Source organism: Oryza sativa, chromosome 8, assembly GCF_034140825.1.
Source record: "Oryza sativa Japonica Group chromosome 8, ASM3414082v1".
NCBI lineage: Eukaryota > Viridiplantae > Streptophyta > Magnoliopsida > Poales > Poaceae > Oryza > Oryza sativa.
In genome coordinates, this window is record NC_089042.1 from 17,790,393 (window position 1) to 17,814,407 (window position 24,015).

Consider the following 24,015-nt stretch of genomic DNA (forward strand, 5'->3'; position numbering starts at 1 on the left):
TACGTGGCACTTCTACAAACGCTCCTAAGCCGCCACATAGCACTATCTAATCTCACCGTTGATTTTCACTTAAATTGGTGGACCCGTTATTTTACACCATTAGATTAGATCTATTATTAGAAAATAATAACTTCCTCATGTTTATAACATACAAGCGCTACAGTCCGTACGTATGAGTTTGTACGTTACAAATGTCACTGCTGTACTTTCCGTACGTACAAACGTATATATGATTGAAAACAAAACTTTCATAATCTTCGCTAGAAGAAAAACAAATACACATATACATAAAAAAGACAGAAAAAACATACATTCATACAAATCAACGGTATTTAAAATATGACTTTCTACAATATAAATATAAAATATATTACTTCACAAATATAAATATATTTAGTTAAATTAAGATCTATAATAAATATCCAATCAATGTTCTTTCAAAGCATCTTCTAAATCTATCTATTATATACTAAAAGTACATTAAACTTTCTACAAATGCTTTTACACCGCTACGTGGTTCTCCAATAATTTAGAGAAATCATACAAATCTATTATATACTAAAAGTCTACTAAATGTACTGCAAACACTCCTACATTATCACGTGATGCTCTAATAAAATTAGAGAAATCCTAGAAATTTAGAGTAAAAAAAGAAAACCATCCAACCTTTAATTTTCACTTAAATTAGTGGACCAGTTATTTTAAACATTGGATTAGAGCTCTAAAAAAAAGGGATTTCTCAAAAAAAGGGATTATGCTACTAATCTCTATCATGGTAAAAAAAAGTGACGTGCTTAAGTCGTACGATCGTCTCCTTCCCAAGAAGAAAACAAAATTTAAATACCTACACCATATATGATAAAAAAAGATAAAGCCAAAAAAAAATAAAAAGAAAGCACGCACACGTACATAGTAGTATCGGAAAGAAATACTGATCAGGAAAAATCATCAGTTCAGCACTAATTTGTTGTCAACAACCTTTAATCTATAATTTTATTAAAAATAATACTATACATAGATATGCACAGTTAAACTTAATCGTAAACTTATTGTGTGATAAATATATCATGGCAAATGATGCCAACATGTAATAGTTAATGCGATAATAATGTTTCAAATAATTTCATATGATATTTTATGGTTTCAAATATCACTTGACAAATATATAACGTTAATTTGAATCTACATATGTAAAAAATTAAAAAAACAAAACCTAGCATTGTTTTTTAAGTACATCTATTTAGGTTTATTTAATTTTGGGAGAAATTGAGATTCTCAAAGCATTTGGAATTTTTTCAAAACTTTTCTTATTTGAGGTGTCAGAAGCACAATTAATAGATTTATGAGAAAATTAAATTAAATTTTAGCGAGTGGTAATAAAACAACATAATTTAGCTTTGGTTTTTAAGTAGATCTTTTTAGGTTTATTTTGGGTGAGATTGAGATTCTAAAACTATTAAAAGTTTTCAAAACTTTTTTATTGTTATTTGAGGAGTGCGAAGCATACATGATAGATACATGTGAAAAAAAATAAATAAATAAGATTTTAGACAATCGTGTTGCTAGAATACAACCCTTAATTCATCACTAGAATTATGTATTTTCTTTGCCAAGTAGTATTGGCAAAACATGAATAATCCAATAAAATACGCATCAAACTACTTATGATATATTTTTTATAGTTATAGAAATTCTAATATACCATGTATAATTGATGGACGAATGTTATACACCACTGAACCCATCTATAAGTGCACTCTAGCAAATTAGCAAATTAGTTAGTGTATGTAAATAAGTTGCACTCTAGCAAATTAGTTAGTGTAAATAAGTTTGTGAAAATAAGTACATTCTTAGAATTAGTAAATGAGTATCGTATAGTTATAAACAACATATCGTGGAAACAAATTTGGCGCAAAAGCATAAATCTTTATCAAAATATAAATAATGATATGGTGTTTTGCAGATTTTCGTGGTGGTACGTCTCTTTAGTTATATTTTTTTTAAGTAGTGTCGAATGATTAACCCCACTCATTTGAAAAACATAATATTGTATGTATTCCAATAAAATTTGAGAAGTACTTATTACTAACTTCATATACATATTTTGTCTATTCTCTACCACAATTCGACTCAAAACTTAAAAAAAATTATTTTCATCACCTCTTTTTTTCTGTCCCTCTTTATCCTTCAATGCAGGGTGTAATACTTGCTATGCCATCATAAATTTGTATGGACATGTACATGGTTGAGTTAAGGTGGTGTCCATGAAAGGCCATCATAGGCAATGTAACTAAAGTGACGTACTTACCAATATAATCAACTGTGAGTGTACCAATAGTGAACTAAGTGTTAAAATTGTACTCTACGATGGTTTTTAGGGGCATGGCTTATCGATGCGAGACCTGTATGTTTTAAGGCATTACATACGGAAGCCTTGGTTGGTAGATACAGCCGACTTCATACATTAGAGAGGCATTCATGTTTATTTTTAATGATGTTATCGTATTATTCGGTAGATATGGTATATTTAGCCTATTTATATATAGAGGTAAAAATAAGTGATGAACGGCGGGTTATGTAGTGTAGATGAATTTTTTTAGTGTATTAATAATGTATCGTTTGTTTTAGTGGTACTAATACAATTTCATTTATTAAAAGTGCACCTAACTCTTAAACAATGACAGTAAGTAGTGATGACAAACAACCAGTTTATATATGACCAGAATAAAGGAATTTTTATTTAAATCTAAGAAACACTCTTATCACATTAGTAGTATATTAAAATCTACCATCTATTTTAGGGTAAATATATTTCTTTTTTATTGTAGGATAATCTAAATTCTCTTACAGTATATATATACATAGTGATGTATGATTCCTTTTAGCACTCCTTTTTTTAATAAAAAAATAAGATGCATGTGCATCTGTATGAAATTTCTTTCCGATTTATATTTCGGAATGTTGTACAGTGTTTGAAACACAAACTATAATATATGCCCGCGCTAATGCGCGGGTTACCTTTCTAGTTTTCAAAACTATTCGATGATATGTAAATAAAGACATCTCCTCGATGAGTTAAAAAAAAATCTTTTCCTCAAATTTATAGCGGTATACTCTATCGTCTTCCAATTATTACTCCCTCCATTTTACAATGTAAGTCATTCTAGCATTTCCCACATTCATATTGATGTTAATGAATATATCTATCTAGATTCATTAACAATCTAGATAGATATACGATAGATATATGAGTCTATATTCATTAACATCAATATGAATGTGTGAAATATTAGAATGAGTTACATTGTGAAACGGAGGAAGTACTAATGTAAGTGCATGAACCCAACCTTTGTAGTTATATACACAATATCAATTGCTAAGAGCTAGTATTTATTAACTCTTACCATCATTCTGATAGATGCTGCTAATACAAAGTGATCTTTTTCAAAAAAAAATATATATTTCTTCATTATTTACCAGCAACAAACAATATTGTTTGATAATGCATGGCCACAAGTTTCCCTTTCTTCTACTAGCAAATTAAAGCAGCAATGAGATTATCATGCATGAGGTGATGAGGGGGCATGCATGCATATAGCGTATTGCAACCTGTTGGTCCACATTATGGACATGCGCGGGTGTGGTTGTGCTGTTTTGTGTGACTCTAGTACCGTGGAGTGCGAGATTAGCGGGAGCTCAATCCCTAAGCAAGTGATGCTTAGCTTGCTAAGCTAGATAGCCATCCGAGCATGCAGGAACTGCACGCTCATTAAGCAAGAAAGAGCTAGTAGTTGGAGCAGCAAGAGAGGCATGCATGCAGGAGCGCATGTATTGCATGAGTGTGATGTGCAACCGTGCGTGGATTTTTTTTTTCTTTTGAAGAAATGCAACCCCTAGCTTTGACGGATGTATCCGCACCGCACATGCACACACTCGTTTCTATACTACTTAAAACATTAGAAATGGTGGTATATATCCGTTATGCCAAGTGCAACCCCCTCTCTCAACTGATATCCCGGACCCACAATATCGAATGCTCCCAAAGTCCGGAACGACCCACAGGGGTGGATCTGCGGTACTAAGGCCAGTGTCAGGCGACACCGTCGACTTTTGGTACAACCTATAACAAAACTGCTTATCTATATGTTATAACACCATGATCTAAGTATAATTAGCATACTACGACACCGATAGACATGTTATGACACCAACGAATCGATTTTCTGGATTCGCCACTGTCGACCCATCCGGCCTGTCTTCGTCTCTCGCCTTCTCACTGCAGCAGTGCAGCCTCTCCGTCTCGCCGCTTCCTCATCCCGTGCGACAATACCTTTGGCCGTTGCTGCCGCCCGGCAACACCCCACGAATCGTTGCCCTCGCACCGCCGCTACCTCTCCATCTTTGATGACGCCCCAAGCAGCCACATCCGCCGATGAGATGGCAACTTCCCTAGTGAATCGCGACCACCCATAGCACAACCTCTCTCCGCCACTGCTTAAGTGGGGCTGGTTGAGAGTTGGGAGCGACTGTGGCTTGTAGGCGGTGCCAAACTGTCCGTGTCTACATACAATGATGCCCTTGCAGCGTGGAAGCCTGACGCGATTGAGGCAGAGCAGTGCATAAGCCCATCTTGGATGCGGTGGCGTAGCGTGGAAGACAGGCACCGTCACTGAAGTTGGGCTTGTTCGGAGTTGGGAGCGATATTGGCTTGGAGGCGGTGTCAAGGTGCGTGAAAGCTAGCTCACGCACGTGCGATTTTTGGGCACGATTTCTGAAGGAGTTACATGACTAGCCGAGTTAGTTTAGGATAATAACAGTAACTAAAAAAATATTTTTCCTTTTTGGAAGATTTTTTTTACTAGAAGATTGAAAATAAATCTTTACGCGAAAGAAATTTTCAACTTAAAATTTAAAATTTGAAACTCTAAGCTTTAACTTTTTAAAAATTTTCAACAGTTAAATTTAAAAACTTTCAAGTCAAGATTTATAATTTTAAAAATTTTAAGACAAATTTTAAAAACTTTTAACTCGAGATTTAAAAACTTTTAAGTCAAGATTTAAGTACTTTAAACTCTAGATTTAAAATTTTCTTTAGATTGAAAAATTTGCAAGTTAAGATTTGAAAACTTTCAACTCAAATAGATTAAAAAAATCGGAAAAAGAATAGGATAAAAAGGAAAACGCGTGAGGGGAGGGGGAAGCAAAAAAAAAAGAAAAAAAGCGAAAAGACAGAAAAAAAAGAGAAAAACGCAAAAAAAAAGGGAAAAAAAGGGGAGAGAGAGAGAGAGAGAACGGGCCACGGCCTTGCGGGTTGCGGCACGGAAGCCCGACGCGGTTGAGGAGGCGGAGTAGAGTGGGAGCCCCACCGTGTGGAACTGTGGATGCGTGCAGCTGCGTGGCATAGAGGACGGGATCACGACGTGGAAGACGCGGGCCCAGCATGGATGCCGCGGCGTGGCACGGAGGATGCCAAGCACACGGCGTTGCTACGGAGGCCGAAGTGCCTGTGCCACGGTCGGCTGTGGCTGTGGGGACGGCGAGGCATAGAGCGGTGTCGATCTGGAATTCTCGATCTGACACCTCTGATTTTATTATTTCTTGTGTGTACTAGTAAAATGCCCATGCATTACACCGGATAATGATATGGTGACTGAACTTTGATTTGAACTATTTAATGAATTGTAATTTAATGACATATAAATTTTCTGCAATATTAATTACACTCTTTGAAATTATATATTAATTACACTCATTGAAATTTTCTTGGAATTTACATAGCTTAATTGTTAATTTTGATAATACAAATATCATTTCAGCATTTATTTAAATAAAAATTATTTTTTCTCTATGAGCCTTTTTCAGCCTATTTTCTTCTTCAGCCCGTAAGCGATCAAAGTCTACTTAATGCCCCCATACTCCTCCTCTCACTTGGTGGACCGCCGGCCCGCGTGCGGCCCAAGTGGTGCAGCCCAAGTGGTGCGGCCCAAACCCTCGATCGATCTCAGCCGTTCGTTTTGATGGACGGCTCAGATCAGTTTAAAATTGATAAGAACCCTAACCCTCCCCCTCCCTCCCAGCCGAGCCGAGCCGGCCGCCTCTGCCTCCCCCGCCCCGACGCCGCCTCTCCCCCTCCCCATCTCCCCACCGGCACCGCTTCGCCTCCCCTCCCCTCCGGCGGCGCCGCTCCCTCTCCCCCTCTCCCGCCTCTCCCCCTCCCCCCAGCCGGCTGCCTCCCCCGCCACCGGCGTTGTCTCCCCCCCACCGGCACCGCTTCCCTTCTCTTCTCCCTCCCTTCTCGCCGGCACGGCGCGGTGATGGCGGGGTGCGGCGGAGACGGCGCCCTCCCAACGGCGGCGTCGACAGCGTCCGCGCTCCCTCTCCCGCTCTCCTTCCTGTCTCGCTGGCACGGTGTAGCGACGACGGGTGCGGCGGATTTTTTTTTGCAATTTTTTCCATGGCTATTGCTAACCAAATCGGATTGTGTACGGACGAAAATTAGATGTGACGAAAGAAAAAATACGAATATTTATATTAGTTATAGATATAGATAGTATCAGGCAAGCCTCCTATTTAGGTGGTATTATTCGTGCTACAGTGCTCATTTGCTACAGTATCACACATGTTGTACTGGGCTGCTGCTTCTCTACTCTGTGGGCTGGCTACTGGGCTACGTTTGCTTTTTGTTGGGCCGGCCTGCTGCCGTCTTGGCTGGGCTGCTCGCTAGGTTTTTCTTTTTTTCGTTTCTCTTTTTGTGCGGAGCGTCAGAGATCGCCGTAATGCATCCGGATTCACGGATTAGCGGCGAAATAATCACGTGGGCCCATCCTTTAATGACGGACCAAAAAAATCAACCGAAAGCCTTACTTATTTTTTAATTATATATATATATATATATATATATATATATATATATATATATATATATATATATATATATATATATATATATATATATATATATATATATATATATATATATATATATATATATATATATATATGTGTGTGTGTGTGTGTGTATTTATATGCACGTAACAAATGGGCCACCGTTGGGTATTAATTTCTCATATGGGATGTGAGCATGTTTACTGTAGAGGAATAAGTCTATTTTTCCGTCTTCATGTCTTGTTCCACGGAGGCAGCTGTTGGAGGGCATGCGGGGGCGGTGTTGGAGGAGGAGGAGCGCGGATCGGGTCCGGCGGGGCTGTGGCTCAGGCGGCGTGGAGCGGCGATGTTGGCGTGGATGGGGCCGGCGGCAGTTGAAGAGGACAGCGACGAGAAGGAGGAGGCTATTTAGACTTGTAGATCGATCCTTAAGAGACCCGCATACATAAAAATGATTTTTCATATAATGATTTTTCATATACGGGCATTTTAAGAGGTCCACATGAAAAAAAAAGAGTTTATTTTTTCATGCGGCCCCTTAGGGGTTCGCCTACGAAATCAATTTTTACATGCGGGCTTCTTAATGACCCTTATACGAAAAATGCTCGCTCGATTTTTGCAGACATGGCCAGGTCCGTTTGTAACCTACCGAGAGTCACGTACACAAAAATCACTTTTTTTATGATAGGTTTATATATTTTACTCTCTTATTTCACAAAAGTTACACCTATTACTTTTGTTACCAAGATCAAAAAGAAATTAACTTATTTTACATGTAACAAAGATAAAGGAGTATATATATACATGAAAACTATGAGTATTAAGATAACTTCTTGGATTCTAACCCAACATTTTACCTTTTCATTTAAATCTGAGATAAATAGAGACTATAAATAGAAATAACATATTTGAAAAATCTAAATATGTAATAGGTCTCCTTCCTCCGTTCAAAAATATATGCATTTTTAGCATAGTGACAAATCAAACGTTTTTGACTTTGACTTTTAATAGTAAAAAAATCAATTATGTAAAATTGATGTCATTAGATTTATCATTCAACAAGCTATCATAATATGCAACTCTTTTTATTAAAAATAAAATCTTATTTTTGTAAATGTTATTAGTTAAATTAGCATATATAAAATCGTGTAAGAATTAAAAATACTTATATTTTAGAATAGAGGGAGTAACTGCTAGGGAATATGAACGAGGGAGTACTTTACATGCGTGGCTGCGTAGCGTGTGCATCATGACGACCACGAGCTTTAGCTGCAACCAAATTAATTTCGTAAGCATATTAGTATATACTCCCTCCGTTTTTTAATAGATGATGCCGTTGACTTTTTCTCATATGTTTGACCATTCGTCTTATTCAAAAATTTTATTCAAATATATAAGACATAAATCACACTTAAAGTATTATGAGTAATAAAACAACTTATAACAAAATAAATTATAATTATGTAAATTTTTTGAATAAGACAAATGGAAAAAGTCAACGGCGTCATCTATTAAAAACGGGACTAGTATTATACACATATCCAGCTTATCCGCGTAGAAAAGTACGGCTCACGGAGTCACGGGCCATTATCCGTACGGCACATTATATTTCTTTACAGTTTCAAGCAGAGCATGCATGCAATGCAAAAGCACGAGCCAGCGAGATTCCGGGAAAGCTCCCCTCCCCCCGATCCGCTTTGCCGTCCAATCGCACGTGCTGATCTCCGGCGCCACCACCTACCGCCATTCGCCGCCGTATATATAACACCGCCGGCGAGGGACGCATGCTCCCACACTATAATTACAACCGCGACCAACCTCCCCCTTCAACTCAGTCGATCTCTAGCTCGCTCAAGCAGCCAGCCATGGCGCCAGTGCAAGTCCCAGCTGAGCTCATCGGCAGCAGCAACGGCGGAGGAAGCGCGGGGGGGTCACTGACCGTGGACCCGGCGCTCGGCCGGCGGCAGGCGACTGCGGCGGCGGCAGCGCTGCCGACGCCGAGGTCGCCGCCGCCGGCGTTCGGGAGCATCGTGGCGGTGCTGAGCATCGACGGCGGCGGCGTGCGCGGGATCATCCCGGGGACCATCCTGGCGTTCCTGGAGGAGAAGCTGCAGGAGCTGGACGGGCCGGCGGCGAGGGTGGCGGACTACTTCGACGTCATCGCCGGGACGAGCACGGGCGGGCTGGTGACGGCCATGCTCGCGGCGCCCGGCGCCGACGGCCGGCCGCTCTTCGCCGCCAAGGACATCGTCGACTTCTACCTCCGGCATAGCCCCAAGATATTCCCTCCTGTCATGTACGTATACATGTATACGGTGTTTGTATTTACTTTTTTCTCGACCAAATTTTACATCCAACATTCTGTACTTTTATTTCTCGCCGTGAAAAAAAGGGTACGTTAACTTAATTATGAAAATTAATGTAGTTAATTAGGTGAATCAGTCAGCGAGTTAACTTTAGTACAAGTTTTACTTAGAGCATAGATGAAACAGCAGATAATTAGATAAGCGTAAAGTGGTTTAAATTAGTTTTAAAAAGAAAGAAAATTGAATTTCACAACTTTATACTATAGTTGCCGCATTTCAATTCAGGCTATTTATTCTGCAAGTTTAGTCGACTGGCAGTTAATTAATTAAGATCATGTGAAAATACGTACAAATTTCAGTCACTTCTACACGGTTCTGATCATGCCAATTCATCCAGGCAAACCTTAATGTTCCCATGTATAAATGCAGCAAAGGACCCCTGGGTTTGCTGAAGAGCATGATGGGTCCCAAGTACGACGGGCGATACCTCCGGTCCATTGTGCAGGAGCTGCTCGGTGACACCAGGATTAGCCAGGCCATCACCAACGTCGTCATCCCCACATTTGACATCAAGCTCCTCCAGCCCACCATCTTCTCTAGATTTGATGTAAACTTATTACAATCCTTTTTGTAAGCTGTATAGTATATATATACTATAGTGATGAAAAAGGACATCACTATATATTGTAAACAGAAGTAAAATTTACATGTGCATTTTATTATATCCATGTATGTCCAGGCACAGAAGGATGCATCCAAGAATGCTCTCTTGTCCGACGTGTGCATCAGCACGTCAGCGGCGCCGACCTACCTCCCCGGTCACCGTTTCGAGACCAAGGACAAGGCCGGTCAGCCCCGGGTCTTCAATCTCATCGATGGAGGTGTTGCTGCCAACAATCCGGTAAGCAATTAATTAATCCGTCCGTCAAAACCATTTTTCGGATTCGGATAGGTTTGATCGGAACTATTCGGAAATTCTCAGATTCGGAAACGAATTCGGTTTATTTTTCTCAGAAACGAAAACGAATACAGTATGGGTATAATATCCGTCGGAATCGGAAAACGGTTGGAAACTATCCGGGAATTTCGTTCGGATATCCACAGACATGGATCAAATTTTAGAAAAAACATGTATATATACATAACTTTTTCATACGGAGTCAGATGAAGACAAACTTTTATATCAAAATTATAGTGCTCGATGAGATCTACAACTTTCTTGTTGACTATTTTTTTATTTGAGATTATTTTAGGGTCTAATGTTCATTATAACATACTACCATATCTATTTTTACAAAATCTCAGATATACAATTCAAACCACATATGATGAATTTGTTTCGGGAGTGGATTTTGATCCCTCGAGGGGATGTGCCCACGTTGTTTGCATGTTATTCAAATGATTATGAAAAAAAAGTTGAGAAGATGTATTAACATGTGATATATCACTCTACAAACATGCAAGTTGAAATTCAACTTCTACATCTCACAACCGAGAAAAATAAATTAAACTACAACTAGTTAACGAATATTCACAGTCAATTTTTTTCGTTGCAAGATGTAGAAATTGATTTTGAACTTGTATGTTTGTGGAGTTATATATCAAATGTTAATACATCTTTTCAATTTTTTTTTCCATAACCATTTGAGTGACATGTCCACAACGAGTGGACATCCCTCAAGGGATCAAAATAATTTCCAGATGTGTTCCATATTAAAGTTGTAGAGTTCAATGAGATCTACCACTTTATAGTTTGTATCATTTGTATTTGAAAATGTTTAAAATATAAAACAGACACTATAAGTTTCAGATCCAATTGTCTCAAATTTTTGATGAACAAAACACATCAACAGTAGGGTGATTTGTCTGATTTATATGTACTAAAAAGCTGTCGTTTCATGTGTAGACGTTGGTGGCGATGACCCACGTGAGCAAGCAGATCCTGCTGGGGAACCAGGACTTCTTCCCGATCAAACCGGCCGACTACGGCAAGTTCATGGTGCTCTCCCTCAGCACCGGCTCGGCCAAGGTGGAGGGGAGGTCATTCGACGCCGACGAGTCTGGCCGGTGGGGCCTCCTCGGCTGGCTCCGCAACGACGGCGGCTCGGCGCCGCCGCTGATCGACAGCTTCGCGCAGTCCAGCTCCGACCTCGTCGACATCCACGCCTCCGTGCTCTTCCAGGCGCTCCGCTGCGACCGCCACTACCTCCGCATCCAGGACGACGACCTCACCGGCGACGCCGCTTCCGTCGACGTGGCCACGCCGGAGAACCTCCGCGCGCTCGCCGGCGCCGGGGCCGCGCTGCTGCGGAGGCAGGCGTGCAGGGTGGACGTGGAGACCGGCAGGAACGTGGCCGACGCCGGCAGGGGCACCAACGAGGAGGAGCTGGCGCGCTTCGCCCGGATGCTGTCGATGGAGCGCCGGGCGAGGCTCGGCAAGCAGGAGTCCACCCCTCGTGTATAAATGAGCGCTTGATTAATTAATTAATTATTATTACTCCTTTCGTTCCATTGAAATACCCGCATGTATTTTAAAATTCAACTATCCAAATATATTTTTATATTTGATCAGTAATATTTTATTATAACTTTCGTTCCATTGAAATGCCCGCATGTATTTTAAAGTTCAACTATCGAAATATATTTGATAAAAAATGTTTTATTATAAATTGAGTTTTATTTGATAGAAATAATTAATATTATTGGATTGACATTTGAATTTACTTTTTATATGTAATTGTGATTTTGTTACTATAAATATCATAGTATTGGGCAAATTTAAAGACGAAGTTTAGTTTTAAAGACTGACCGTCTGTTAGTAAGTGGGACGAAGGGACAAATTCCGGGTTTAATTCTATTTTTCGGACTAATGTTTAAGCTTTTATTTTTCTACCAAAGGTGTAGTCAGTGTCATTCGTTTTGTTTTTGTGTGCATCTCTTGTTTATTTAGTTGACAATAACATGCTGCGTGTGCTGTTTTTTTTTATTGTGTTTTAATATAACTTTAATTTTGGAATAACTGTGTTCTTTCGGAACATTTGTTGGACCATTGATATTTAGTTGTCCTGAGTACAGGGACACGCTTAGGATCGTTTGTGTTCTTGGTTTGGGAGGGATGGAAATATTAAACAACGATTATTTTCAAAATTTCGGTAAGTTCGAACCATTAGCAAATCATTATCTCGTCTGAAATTTTTGGTTTTTCTTAATTTTTTGTGAATTTGACCTAAATTTAGTCAAATTCAGTTAAATTGGGTTAAACTTTCAAAAAAATTTGTCCAAAAATTTCGAAAATCTCAAAATCTCATGAATCTCGGTTTAACCGAAATGGCTAAAATTTAATCTCGTTAGTGCGAATATTTGTTGCCAATGTTTCCCAAAGTTGATAAGTTAACCATTTGAGGCTAGTATTGAATTATTGACAAAGTTCTAGCATTCTACTTTCTTTACTGTATTATCTAAATATGTCATAGACACATTTTCTAGCTAGCTAAAACATGCCACAAGTGTGCCACATAAATTGGGAGATAAAATCCTTGGCTTACCACACTTTTGGCAAAAAAAAAGTGGAAAATTGTGTCATTGTAGAATATGTCTCAGGTTTTATGTAAACTTTCTTGGTGATTACAATATTCTATATCTTCTTTATATTTCATTTGCATGCTAGAAACTCTTTTACAACAAACAAAAATTGATATGTGACTCAATTTCACTTTCACCTATAATGGAAGTTGTATTCAATTCCTTCTGATCAGAGAACCCCTAATTCAGTTCAAGGAGTACAAGTCAGTTATATTAGTAATAATCATCATAAATATCTGAGATCTATGTGGAAAAATCTAATTTGTTGTATTCTAATGTTTTCTAATCTATTACATCGACCCTCTCATAGGGTATATATAGGAGTACATACTTGGATAGAGACTTAGAGTACAATACAAGTAAGAGTAGATTTATCTCTAGGACTCTATTTTATCTCTAGGATTCTATATCTAGGATATATCTTATCTCCATATTCGTATTTGACTCTTATCTCTAACTAACATATTTGTACTTCTAACATTCCCCCTCAGTCGTAACGGGAGCAAAGTGAATGATTGCTACTATTTGAAATATTCTATTTCTTCATCCTCTTCATCTTTTTCGACTCACCATCATCAATTGCATCTCTGATGGACGGTCCTCCACCTGGTGCCTGCGTCCTCTTCTGTGTCATCCCTTGACTTTCCTCTATTCCCTCCCGCAGTCATAGCGAGAGTGTCATGGACGATAACGATGACACGGACGCTTTGACTGGAGTTTTCGTCAATGATTTTTTTGTTATAGACGTTCATAGGCTAGGTTGGAGTGAGCAGTGTATGGTCACCAAGAGTTTAGATGTGTTCCAAAAAATAAAAGGGGGAAGGGAGATGAAATAAAACAAAAGGAAGGTTTACTCTTAGACCCATATGTCATGAACATATTTTCTAGCTAAACATACCAAAAGTGTGGTAAACAAATTTGGAGCCATAAAATGTTTTAGCTAAATCATACGACACACATTTTCTAGCAAAACATGTCAGAAGTGTGCCAGAAAACAAATTTGGAGCATAAAAGCGTGGCAAACATGCTTACCACACAAGGGGAAAATGTGGAAAAATGTGGTATGTATAGCATATACATATCATTTTCTTTATAAATTAACATTGCTGGTGGCTGCAATATTTTCGAAATCTTTTTGTTGTCGATTTGTATGCAATAGTCTCTTTTACAACCAAACATTAACTCAATCTTAGTTCCAAATTTAACTGAGTTAGTACTGCTCTTTTCAAAAAAACCTTATATTTAAGAACTAAAAAGAAAGTCAGTACTACAATATTCTTTGTAATACCTAGGATTGCAAGAGTAAGTTGTATGAGATCTTCATAAGACTTCAGGCATGATTTTACATTAAGATACAACAATTAAAACAACTTTAATAACCTTCCTTGTTAGACAAACATAGGATTGAGCATTTGCCGAGAAGCCAATAGTGATATTCTTGTTTTCGAGTAGTTCCTTGCAAACTGATAGGTTTGTTGTTTAAGATTGTCCTGTGCTAGATCCAAAATAGATTGAAAGAATGATTAGCGACAACAAGGAACTGTACTATAGCTTTATGGGACATAGGCGGATCCAAGGGGTGGTCCCGGGACCACCCAAGAAAACCTATCCCAATGGATATATACATATGTGAAAAGCGACTTTTGGAAAAAGAAAAAAATACTTCCCTGTTAGTATATTATAATGCATATTTGATCAATTTATACTTCTAACATAGTTATAGTTAGGGTATTTAAAAATATATATAAGTTGGAATACCATACAAAAATTCTAGATGCGCTACTGTTATGGGATGAACGCACAGTGCATGATTTTTATTGGAGGAGATAACATTAGTTTGAGCGGGTCCTAACCACAACGATGTTGTTTGTTTGGCATATCTAGTATATCTGTACATGTTTTTTGGCATACCGGTATATGAGATTCTTCTATGTTTTTCGGCTATTCATGTTCATCTCTGCACGTGATTCTCATCTCGCGGACTTTCTTTCTCATGGTGAACTCTTCCTCCCTATGGATTCTTCTATGGTGTTCTCTTATATGGGAAGTGTGAACTGTGATGTTACTGAGCGTATTGAGCCATAGTGAACTGATGCACGATTTAGGTATGGGGCTGTTTATGTTTCCCCAAGGGGATTGCTCTTGCCTAACCATGGATATTTAGGTGCAACCATGTACAGGTATGTAAAGAGATGTGATCCCTGAATAGCCGAAAATAGTACGATCTTTTAGAAAATGCACGAACCTATTGTGTTCATTGGAAAACTATCTTGGATCATTTAGAAGGAGAGGATCAGAACGATTTTCTATAAAGTACTGTCCATAGTCCATAGCCTAGGATTATATAGGATGTCAGAAAGGTTGGCAACCACTTCAACAAATACAAATGCAATTGAGGAAGGTAGCTAAGGGTTACAAGCTTATAGAAGGTTCTAGAGAGAGCTAGAGGAAGTAGTGGAGCCTATAGTAGGAAGAAGAAGCAACGAATGAGAGAAATCAACTAGGTTCAGCTTGAACCAGGTCACCACTCTTGCCATTGCCATTCTATTCAAATGATCCCCTTAAAGTCATCCTCCGATTTTTTTACATTTTTTATTAAAAAATTACAAAAATAATTTTACATTTCGAAAATTTACAAATCTAGATGCCTCACCCCCTCCAGAGGACGTTTTTAAAAAAGGCCCTTACAAAGGATGTTAAGGGACCTAAATGTAAAATTTTTCAATATAGATTGTGTATTCTATGATTTTGTAATTTAAAAATATATCATATAAAATCGGATGAAATCAAAATTTTTAATGAAATTGTAGAGCTTGAGAAGATCTACAACTTTGCAGTTAACAACTTTTTCATTTAAGATCTTTTAGATGTCCAAAACATTGTATGAAAATAAACTTTATATAAAAATTGTAGATCTCGACGAGATCTACGACTTGGTAGATTATTACTTTTTAATTTTAAAATAATTTAGAGTGTCGAATAAGCATTAATTACAGGTTTTTAAGCAATTGAATCCGACGGAAAGGGTTTGAATATAAATAAAAACATCCTGTAAAAAATACAAATAAAAACATTACATTTAGGTCCCTTAACGTCGTCTGGAAGGGCGATTTTTTAAAAAGGCGCTTCCAGAGGGTGTGAGACGTCTAGGTTTATAAATGTTTGAAACGATTTTTAAATATTTTAATAAAAAATTGTAAAAAAAAGGTCATCTGCCACTGCATTTATAATTGTTCTCCGAGGCTTAATTGGGCCCTGAGCGGCCAGTTGGCCCATGATCAGCCCATCCAAAATTTTAATAGGAAAGTAGGACATCTTACAAATATGAGGATCCTTCTAATTAGTTTGATGGTTGAATTTTATAATTTTTGTTTGAGCAAATCTTGGTTCTAGAAAATATATACTACTTTTGTTGAACAATATGGGTAAAATATATCTGCTAGAAAAAAAAATCCCCGTTAGTGTGGCTTGCTCTATCTGTTTTTTTTTTTTAAAGAACTCTATGTTGTTACCAAGATATCAAAACTGGGATGTATCGTGTGAACATATCTGTGATAACCATCAAACCATTAATAAGTAAAAATCCATCAAAATAGGATATAAAAGTTATCTAAATTCATAAAAAAAATAGAAATGGGTATATGCGTGAAACAAATTCTCACTAAATCACAAGTCCGAACTAGAAGAGAAAAAAAATGAATTCATTAAATTTTCCCATGTATCGTAGTCATTTCTCGTCTTTGTTCTCATGGTGTGAACTTCGGAAACTAGGGAGGATCATCAAATAAGAAACTTAACTAACGAAGTTCTCACAAAAAAAGAAAGTTCACCATTTGTAGTATTTGTTCTTTCGCTGACATAAGATCTTCTGAGCGAAGTTAACAACAATCAGTTTCCTTTACCTGCTCTGCCCTTAATAAACTCCACCGGATCACGTTAGTTATAACAACTAATACCTGTTTCAAGTGTTGGGTGCATGAACACAAACATAAAAATACAAACTTGCAATTCCTAACATGAATTTGGTCCAGAGTCGACGTAAGATTGGGCATCCAAACCCCGCCCAACTGCTATGATCGATTTACTACCTGCACAGTTGCACTTGACTACATTATCATAAAATGGCCATGATCATCTCTGTTTAATTAATTAATTGGATGTCCAGGATCTCCCTCTAATGCACACTTTGAAGTCTCAACAGCTAGCTAGATATATAACAACAGGCTCAAAGTTTTTTTCAGTTCAAAATGTGTAACAAAACTTAGGGTCTGTTCACTTTGATGCCATTTTCAACCATACCATTTTATTTTGGTAAAGTTACAAAACGTTTAGTTTGTTACTAAATTTAGTTAATACATAAGAAATCCTACCAAAATTTTGACAATATTACCATCTTATCAAAATTTTGTTATTGCTAAAATTTGGTAAGGTTTATTTTGGCTACAATCTGAATAGGCCCTTATTTCCAATTAATGATCCTTCCGCTTATGTTTTCACAAATTTCCAAAGTTTCCAATAAGAATCCGAAATCAATATGTTTTCTAGGGAGGCAGAGGGCAATCTTTGCATTCAAATTTGTTGGATTAGAACATGATGTTTTGGCTGGACTAAAAAAGAAAACTTGGCAAGTTCTTGTACATGAATCCCTCGTGTGCCACCAGAAGGTCCAAATCTTGTTAATTTACAAGATCACACCAGCATCGTCAGAGGTTAACCTACATATTCTTAATGGGGTATCTGTCGGGTTCAAATGTAGAAAAAAAAAACAAACAACCAAGCAGAAAGAAATGTAAATTCTTCATTGAGACACAAATAGCAAGTGCGAATCAGAAATATAAATCTTATATGTTCAACACAATAAATAAGCTTGACTGCCAACCAAATTCATTAAAATTAACAATAACAATTATATTTGTTTTTGCCTTAAGAAGATACTAGAAAGTACCAAGAAAAATACTAGCATGATACCCATAAGTATTTCTAGTAAAACCAATTCATGCCAACCATTCCAACCATGTCAGCCACCCAATAAATATTTTGGATGGCATTCTGTTGACACAATGACACTGACTTCGGTTGTTGCCATTGTACGCATAGCAGATTTGACCCATGTTTAGTTTAATCAAGTACGTACCGTGTCACTTAGCGTGCTACTTAATCCCACTGAAAATCCGCTCACGAAACGTCTCCAATTAATCTCTCTCATCAGGTGACACCGACGCGCGCCGCGCCGCGCCGTGCCACGCCCGTTCGTCCATGTCCTCGGCGGCGGTGGCGGCGGCGAAGCTCTGATCCATTGACTAGCTAGCTCGGCCATGCGCGAGTCCGTCGAGGAAGCCGTCCACCACGCCGTCGTCGCTGTCGCCGCCGCGGCGGTCGTGGCGCTGGCCGTCGCGCTGTTCCTGCTCTGGCGCAACAAGCGCGTGGCGAGAGCGGGCGGTGGCGCCGGCGGTGGTGGTGGTGGTGGTGATGGCGACGGTGGTGCGATTGCGGTTGCGGTGGCGCCGTTGCCGGTGGTCCCGCTGGCCGACGTGGAGCGCGCCACCGACGGGTTCCACCCGAGCAGGGTGATCGGGCAGGGGAGGCACTTCACCGTGTACGCGGCGGCGCCGGGGCTCGCCGCCAAGCGCATGCGGCCGCACCTCGTGCTCGGGGAGCCCGGCGGGCGGCGGTTCCCCGCCGCGCTCCGGTCGCTCGCCGTGCCGCCGCACCCCAACCTCGCCGGCATCGTCGGCCTCTCCGAGGGCCCCGGCGAGCGCGTCCTCATCGTGGAGCGGGCGTCCGCCGGGTCGGTCGGCCTCGACGCCCTCCTCTACCACGGCGGCACCGACGCGCCGCTGCTGCCGTGGCCGGAGCGCGCCGCGGTCGCCGCGGGCGCGGCGCGGGGGCTGGTGCACCTGCACGCGCACGGCGTGGCGCACGGCCGCGTCAGGCCACGCAACGTGCTCGTCGACGCGGCCGCCGCGGCGCGTGGCCCCTGCGGCGTCAGGGTCAGCGACTACGGGCTGTCCACCTTCCTCCACAGCGACGACGGCGACGGCGACGACCACGGCCGCCTGGACGCCCGCGCGGAGAACGACGTCTACATGTTCGGCGCGGTGCTCCTCCACCTCCTCACCGGCCGGCAATGGGACGGCGGCCGGCTGGCGCACTGGGCGCTCCCGCTGATACGCGCCGGCCCGCCGGCGCTGGCGGAGGTGCTCGACGAGCGCGCCGGCAAGCCGGCGGACAAGGCCGAGTCCCGCCTGCTCGCGCGGACGGCCAGGGTGGCGCTGGCGTGCGTGGCGAACGACGGGCGCAGCCGGCCGCGGATGGCGGAGGTGTCCGCCATCCTCGACGACGTGGAGGCGGCGTACCGGCGCCGCGGCAGGTCGCCGGAACACGACGTGGACGGCGGCGAGGAGCGGTTCAGTGGGTGCCTTCTCGCGCCGAGCCGGAGCGCGCACAGATCGGAGACGCTGCTCCGGCTTCCCGTGTGAGAACAGTGATGATTAATTGGATTCTTTGGCGTGTCAAGTGATCATCAGCTCATTAATTAGCTAGGAAATTCATACTCTAGAGATTATAAAATGTTCTTGTTTGGTAGAACATGGGATGAATTTTGGATAATATTTTCTCTCTTTTTTTTTTGCGTTAGTTTCTGTATCTGTATACATTGTAGTACGGAGTATTGTACTACGCAGACGTTGACTAGAATGTACAGAGTACTGAGTGCTTTTAATATATAGTGATTAAATTTCTGAAAATTGATTCTTTTCGATCGTCGGTGATCACTTTCATTTTCAGGAAGTATCCCATGCATGTCACGGCATCACCTGCTGAAATCTGAAAAATCTGCAGAGGATGCCTACCGTATACTCAATCCATGAATAAATGACATTCCTTGAGTTGTTAATCTTATCCTTGTGATTTTTTTTAACACAAAACCACATAATTTTAGCTTTTTGCTGTCAATCGAATTCTACCTGAAGCACTTGTACTTTAAAACCAAGGCAAAGGGTTCATTTGAATAGTTGGCAAAATTTATTGAAGCAAACTATTATGAAGTGAGAGCAATCCCCTTTGCATGTGATGTGTAAAGAAATATATTTTGTGCAACGTTGGTGAATTTTGCAAGAAAAAAAAAAGGAGAAAGGACTCATGGTCACACACACGCACATAGTTACGTCCTAATAATGTCAATGTTCAGACCTTAACTCGTGTGGATAAGTTCTACCACAAGGAGCGTAATGGGAGAGGGCCGATGTTCATGAATCTTAGAACATTGCACCATGGTGAATGGTGCATTACCGATAATTTCATGCCTCTACGCCAATACATCAAGCACTCACCTATATTGAGGAAGGTGTTTTCAAAGCTCAGTCTGGTCAGTACCATCGATTTGCATCATCCATGTGCTATCATATCTAGAAACATAAAATCCTAATAATATTGTGAATCTTTCAATTTGAGGTGAATTGGCGGTTTGAACTCACAACCGATCAGTTGACGGCGTTGGTCATAATTAGCCGAGGAGGTTCCATCTATATTGACTTCTACTATAACTGAAGGCTGAGGTGTTTCTGCAATAGTGTGCAATGCTGAATTAAACTATTGCAAAGTGTTGCAAGCTCCGTTTGCTAGCGGGAAACATTTGAGACCCAAATAAGTGTTCTTGTGTTTTAATTGGAGTGGATCAAATTTGTTTGTGACTATATGCGATAGTCTGGAGTGTGGATGTTGTTTTTGATTGTGGAGTCCTGGTTACTTTACTGTTTGTGGTTGGCTATTATATGGATGAACCAGTGAATCGTTAGAACCTCATATCATGCGATACTTTATCCTCTTTTTTTTTTCTCATTTCATAATTCAGCAGTTTGATTTCCTCCTGCTTTGTGTGTTCAGGACCTGTCATAATTCTGCTTGGTTTTTAGCTTGCTGCATAAAACGCTTTCCTGGAACTATTTCGGGTAACTGTTTGTTAGTGCTGGCAAGTTGACAGCTCGTATTATTGGTAATATTTTAGGGGGTGTTTAGATCTAGGGGTGTAAAATTTTAGCGTGTCACATCGGGTAATACAGGGTGTCGCATGAGGTGTTCGGGTACTAATAAAAAAACTAGTTACAGAATCCGTCAGTAAACAACGAGACGAATTTATTAAGCCTAATTAATCCATCATTAGCAATTGTTTACTGTAGCACCACATTATTAAATCATGGAGCAATTGGGCTTAAAAGATTCGTCTCGCAAATTAGTCGCAATCTGTGCATTAGTTATGTTTTTAGCCTATATTTAATACTTCATGCAGATATTCAAACGTTCGATGTGATAGGGTATAATTTTTTTTGTGTGGGAACTAAGAAGGGGCCTAATGTCTTATTTGGATATGTAGGTTGTGTTCGCATATGGGGAGTTGGGAACTAAACTCCCCGCACGGAAAACGGAGTGATCCATTAGTGCGTGATTAATTAAATATTTGCTATTTTTTTTAAAAAAGGATCAATATGATTTTTTAAGCAACTTTTGTATAGAATTTTTTTTGCAAAAAATGCATTGTTTAGTAGTTCGAAAAACATGCGTGCGGAAAAAGCGAGAGGTGAGTTGGGAACTCTGGGTTCTGAACACACCCGTAGTAAGGATTAGAACAAGACTTTTGAATTCGTATATCCACCATTCCAAAGAGACTATCCTATGATGTTGTGCATTCACGTGACACTAAACATCATGTTACGTGGTATGTGAGAGTTGCAGTATGTATGTGTTGGGCTTTTTGTTGTACAAAATATGGTCACGATGAAGATATTACACTCATACTATAAATGGCTTAATATATATTGCAAACTTTACATCTTCGTGAGTCACGGTTTATGGTTGTCGCCGCCATAACGCCATTGCAAGTCCCCCTTATCCTCTCTTTATTTTTTCAGCCTGTGACATATATCAGTACAATAGATTTGGCCTTCTATGATGGATTCACTGTGACAAAAAGGGAATCCATCGTTGATCTATGACGAATTTTCAAGAAATCATCGTAAAGTTCAGGCTCGGATGATTCTAGTGGCAGCTTGAGTTTGTGGTCACAAAAAATGTCACCATGGTCATCTGAAACACTACACAATTTATCATTAGAAATTTGGGTTGGCATATGGTCACAAAGTATTCCGTCATAGAACTTGGTAACCATGGTCCTCATGGGTCCATGGTAGATGGTTCCATCTGTAGGTACAATATTCTATGACAAAGTCATCACAAGAGTAGGGCCAGCACATGGCGGTGAAGTATTTTGGTCATAGAACTCCAGTAATAGTTGTCACGAAGTCCCACATGTAAGTATCAGAAAATATAAAGGAGGAGACAATTTGTCTAGTATTCACATGAACTGTGTGCATTTGCCTAGAATTTGTTTTTCCAAATCAATGTACATCTGACACTTTGTCCGGTGACTGGATCCTATAACCCGGTGCGGTTATCTCATATGAAAACGTGTCGATATGCTCAAGACTTGGGAAGACGCCATTGATCACCATCGTTCTCGACTGAAAGCATGTTCCCAATGGTTTATTTATCTATAAACACCACGATTTAGATGGACAATGGTTCATTCATCCATCCCCGATTCCAGGAGCACGTGAGGGGAGCCTTGGAGAACAACGAAGGATGAAACGCAGCTGCGAGTCGCCATGAAAACAACACCACGAGTTGGGCCTTATAGAATAAGATCATACAAAAACCATAGTGGAGAAGGTACAAGCTTCACAAGATGGGCCTTTCGGACCAATGGGCCAAACCATGCCCATCTACACCACTACTCACTTGCTTTCTTTCATTTAGTACCATACCATCTATCAAACCAGGGTGTGACCAATTAATTAGTTTCTACTAGCCTCTTTGTTGTATTGACATTTAAATATGTACAAATTAAATAGGGCCAAGCCATTTATCAATATAGATATATCAAATATATGCTCATACATTAGACTATATCATTGCTCCTAGGTAGCTACAATTGTTGCAAGGTCACTATAGTTAATTTGTAAAAAATGAACAACTCTATAGGTACGAAAGAGGACAAATCCATCAATCATTATACATTGTATGGTATATCAAAATTATCAAATACACGGTCACTAGTGATACTGTGAGATATGAGAGCTAATTATCATGCTAGTGATTTGATATTATATCTTTGCAATATCTCCGCGATTTTAAGACTTTTGCACTTTAAATGTGTGCATTCTAGGTCCATTTTCCTCAACAACAATTCAAAGTAACTCTACACCAAAAGTTTGCAATGTCGTCCCCCCATGTGCTTGTTGTGGATGATACCCATGTTGATCGCCATGTTGTTTCCATGGCCTTAATGCGCCATAATGTCCGAGGTTCTTTGTTATGCAAGTTTCCATGTTTTTGAATGTTGTTAACTAAGTGTTTCCATGTTTGAAATCTTCTGACCTTCTTTTCGACTGTTGTTAACTAAGTGTTTCCATGTTTGATATATGCAGTGACTGCAGTAGAAAGTGTCATGCAAGCATTGATGTTTTTGGACTCGGTAAATTAAAAGTTTTCTACTTGTTTATTTGGTAATGTTATTTACAAACTATATAACAAACATGTATTTATGTCTGATGGACACAGGAACATGATGTGGACATGATTGTTAGTGACTACTGTATGCCAGACATGACCGGCTATAACCTACTCATGGAAGTGAAGGTGCGTACGTACAATAGTGTTAATCTTCATCATATATATTTTATAATGTTTCTACCAAATATTTTACATGTTCAAATTGGGCTTGTTTTTACTCATAGAAATCACCTAAACTGGCACATCTCCCGGTTGTAATTGCTTCCTCTGATAACATCCCAGAAAGGATCAGAAAGTAAGTATGACGATGTATACCTTGATTTCCTTAGTTGATAGATTCTTAATCCGAGCATGTGGATCCTAATATGTGCTCCCTTTTCCTTCTTTTTTTTTCCTTGTTGGAGGTGCTTGGATGGAGGAGCAAAGGATTATATTCTGAAGCCAGTCAAGATTGTTGATGTGCCTCGTATTATGAAATACATATGATTGGCAAGATCAAGATGGAATAAATTTTCGTGTTAAGATTAACTAGCTATTTTGTGCTTTGTTTGCTCTATGAGAATAACATTTTCTTTATTACCAAATGGAAACTAATGACAATTATCTGGGATTAAGAAAACAAACTCGATAATACTTCGGGTGCCTTCTCTCAAAGATTATGGTTTCATGACACGGT

The 24,015-nt window shown here is 39.7% G+C and overlaps 3 protein-coding genes across 3 annotated transcripts; all 3 read left to right on the forward strand.

The window, feature by feature from the left end:
- The first annotated feature begins 8,653 nt into the window (after positions 1 to 8,653).
- LOC4345425 (patatin-like protein 2) lies at positions 8,654 to 11,766 on the forward strand. The gene is made up of 4 exons (XM_015793485.3): positions 8,654 to 9,181; positions 9,621 to 9,798; positions 9,931 to 10,092; positions 11,098 to 11,766. Exons 1-4 carry the CDS (start codon positions 8,670 to 8,672, stop codon positions 11,653 to 11,655), a joined length of 1,410 nt encoding a protein of 469 aa, XP_015648971.2. The 5' UTR covers positions 8,654 to 8,669; the 3' UTR covers positions 11,656 to 11,766.
- A 5,857-nt stretch (positions 11,767 to 17,623) lies between these two features.
- LOC4345426 (salt tolerance receptor-like cytoplasmic kinase 1) lies at positions 17,624 to 19,519 on the forward strand. The gene has a single exon (XM_015793660.3). The coding sequence runs from the start codon at positions 18,089 to 18,091 to the stop codon at positions 19,250 to 19,252; it is 1,164 nt and encodes a 387-aa protein (XP_015649146.1). The 5' UTR covers positions 17,624 to 18,088; the 3' UTR covers positions 19,253 to 19,519.
- Positions 19,520 to 23,043: 3,524 nt separating this feature from the next.
- LOC107275387 (two-component response regulator ORR8) lies at positions 23,044 to 23,825 on the forward strand. The gene is made up of 5 exons (XM_015794209.3): positions 23,044 to 23,131; positions 23,255 to 23,301; positions 23,388 to 23,465; positions 23,564 to 23,634; positions 23,744 to 23,825. Exons 1-5 carry the CDS (start codon positions 23,044 to 23,046, stop codon positions 23,823 to 23,825), a joined length of 366 nt encoding a protein of 121 aa, XP_015649695.1.
- The last annotated feature ends 190 nt before the right edge of the window (positions 23,826 to 24,015 follow it).

Coding starts and splice junctions, on each gene's coding strand:
- LOC107275387 (XM_015794209.3), top strand. CDS start 23,044: ATGTCGTCCCCCCATGTGCTTGTTGTGGATGATACCCATGTTGATCGC. Junction 23,466..23,563: donor ACCTACTCATGGAAGTGAAG/GTGCGTACGTAC, acceptor TTTTACTCATAG/AAATCACCTAAACTGGCACA. Junction 23,635..23,743: donor ATCCCAGAAAGGATCAGAAA/GTAAGTATGACG, acceptor TCCTTGTTGGAG/GTGCTTGGATGGAGGAGCAA.
- LOC4345426 (XM_015793660.3), top strand. CDS start 18,089: ATGCGCGAGTCCGTCGAGGAAGCCGTCCACCACGCCGTCGTCGCTGTC.
- LOC4345425 (XM_015793485.3), top strand. CDS start 8,670: ATGCTCCCACACTATAATTACAACCGCGACCAACCTCCCCCTTCAACT. Junction 9,182..9,620: donor AAGATATTCCCTCCTGTCAT/GTACGTATACAT, acceptor GTATAAATGCAG/CAAAGGACCCCTGGGTTTGC. Junction 9,799..9,930: donor CCATCTTCTCTAGATTTGAT/GTAAACTTATTA, acceptor ATGTATGTCCAG/GCACAGAAGGATGCATCCAA.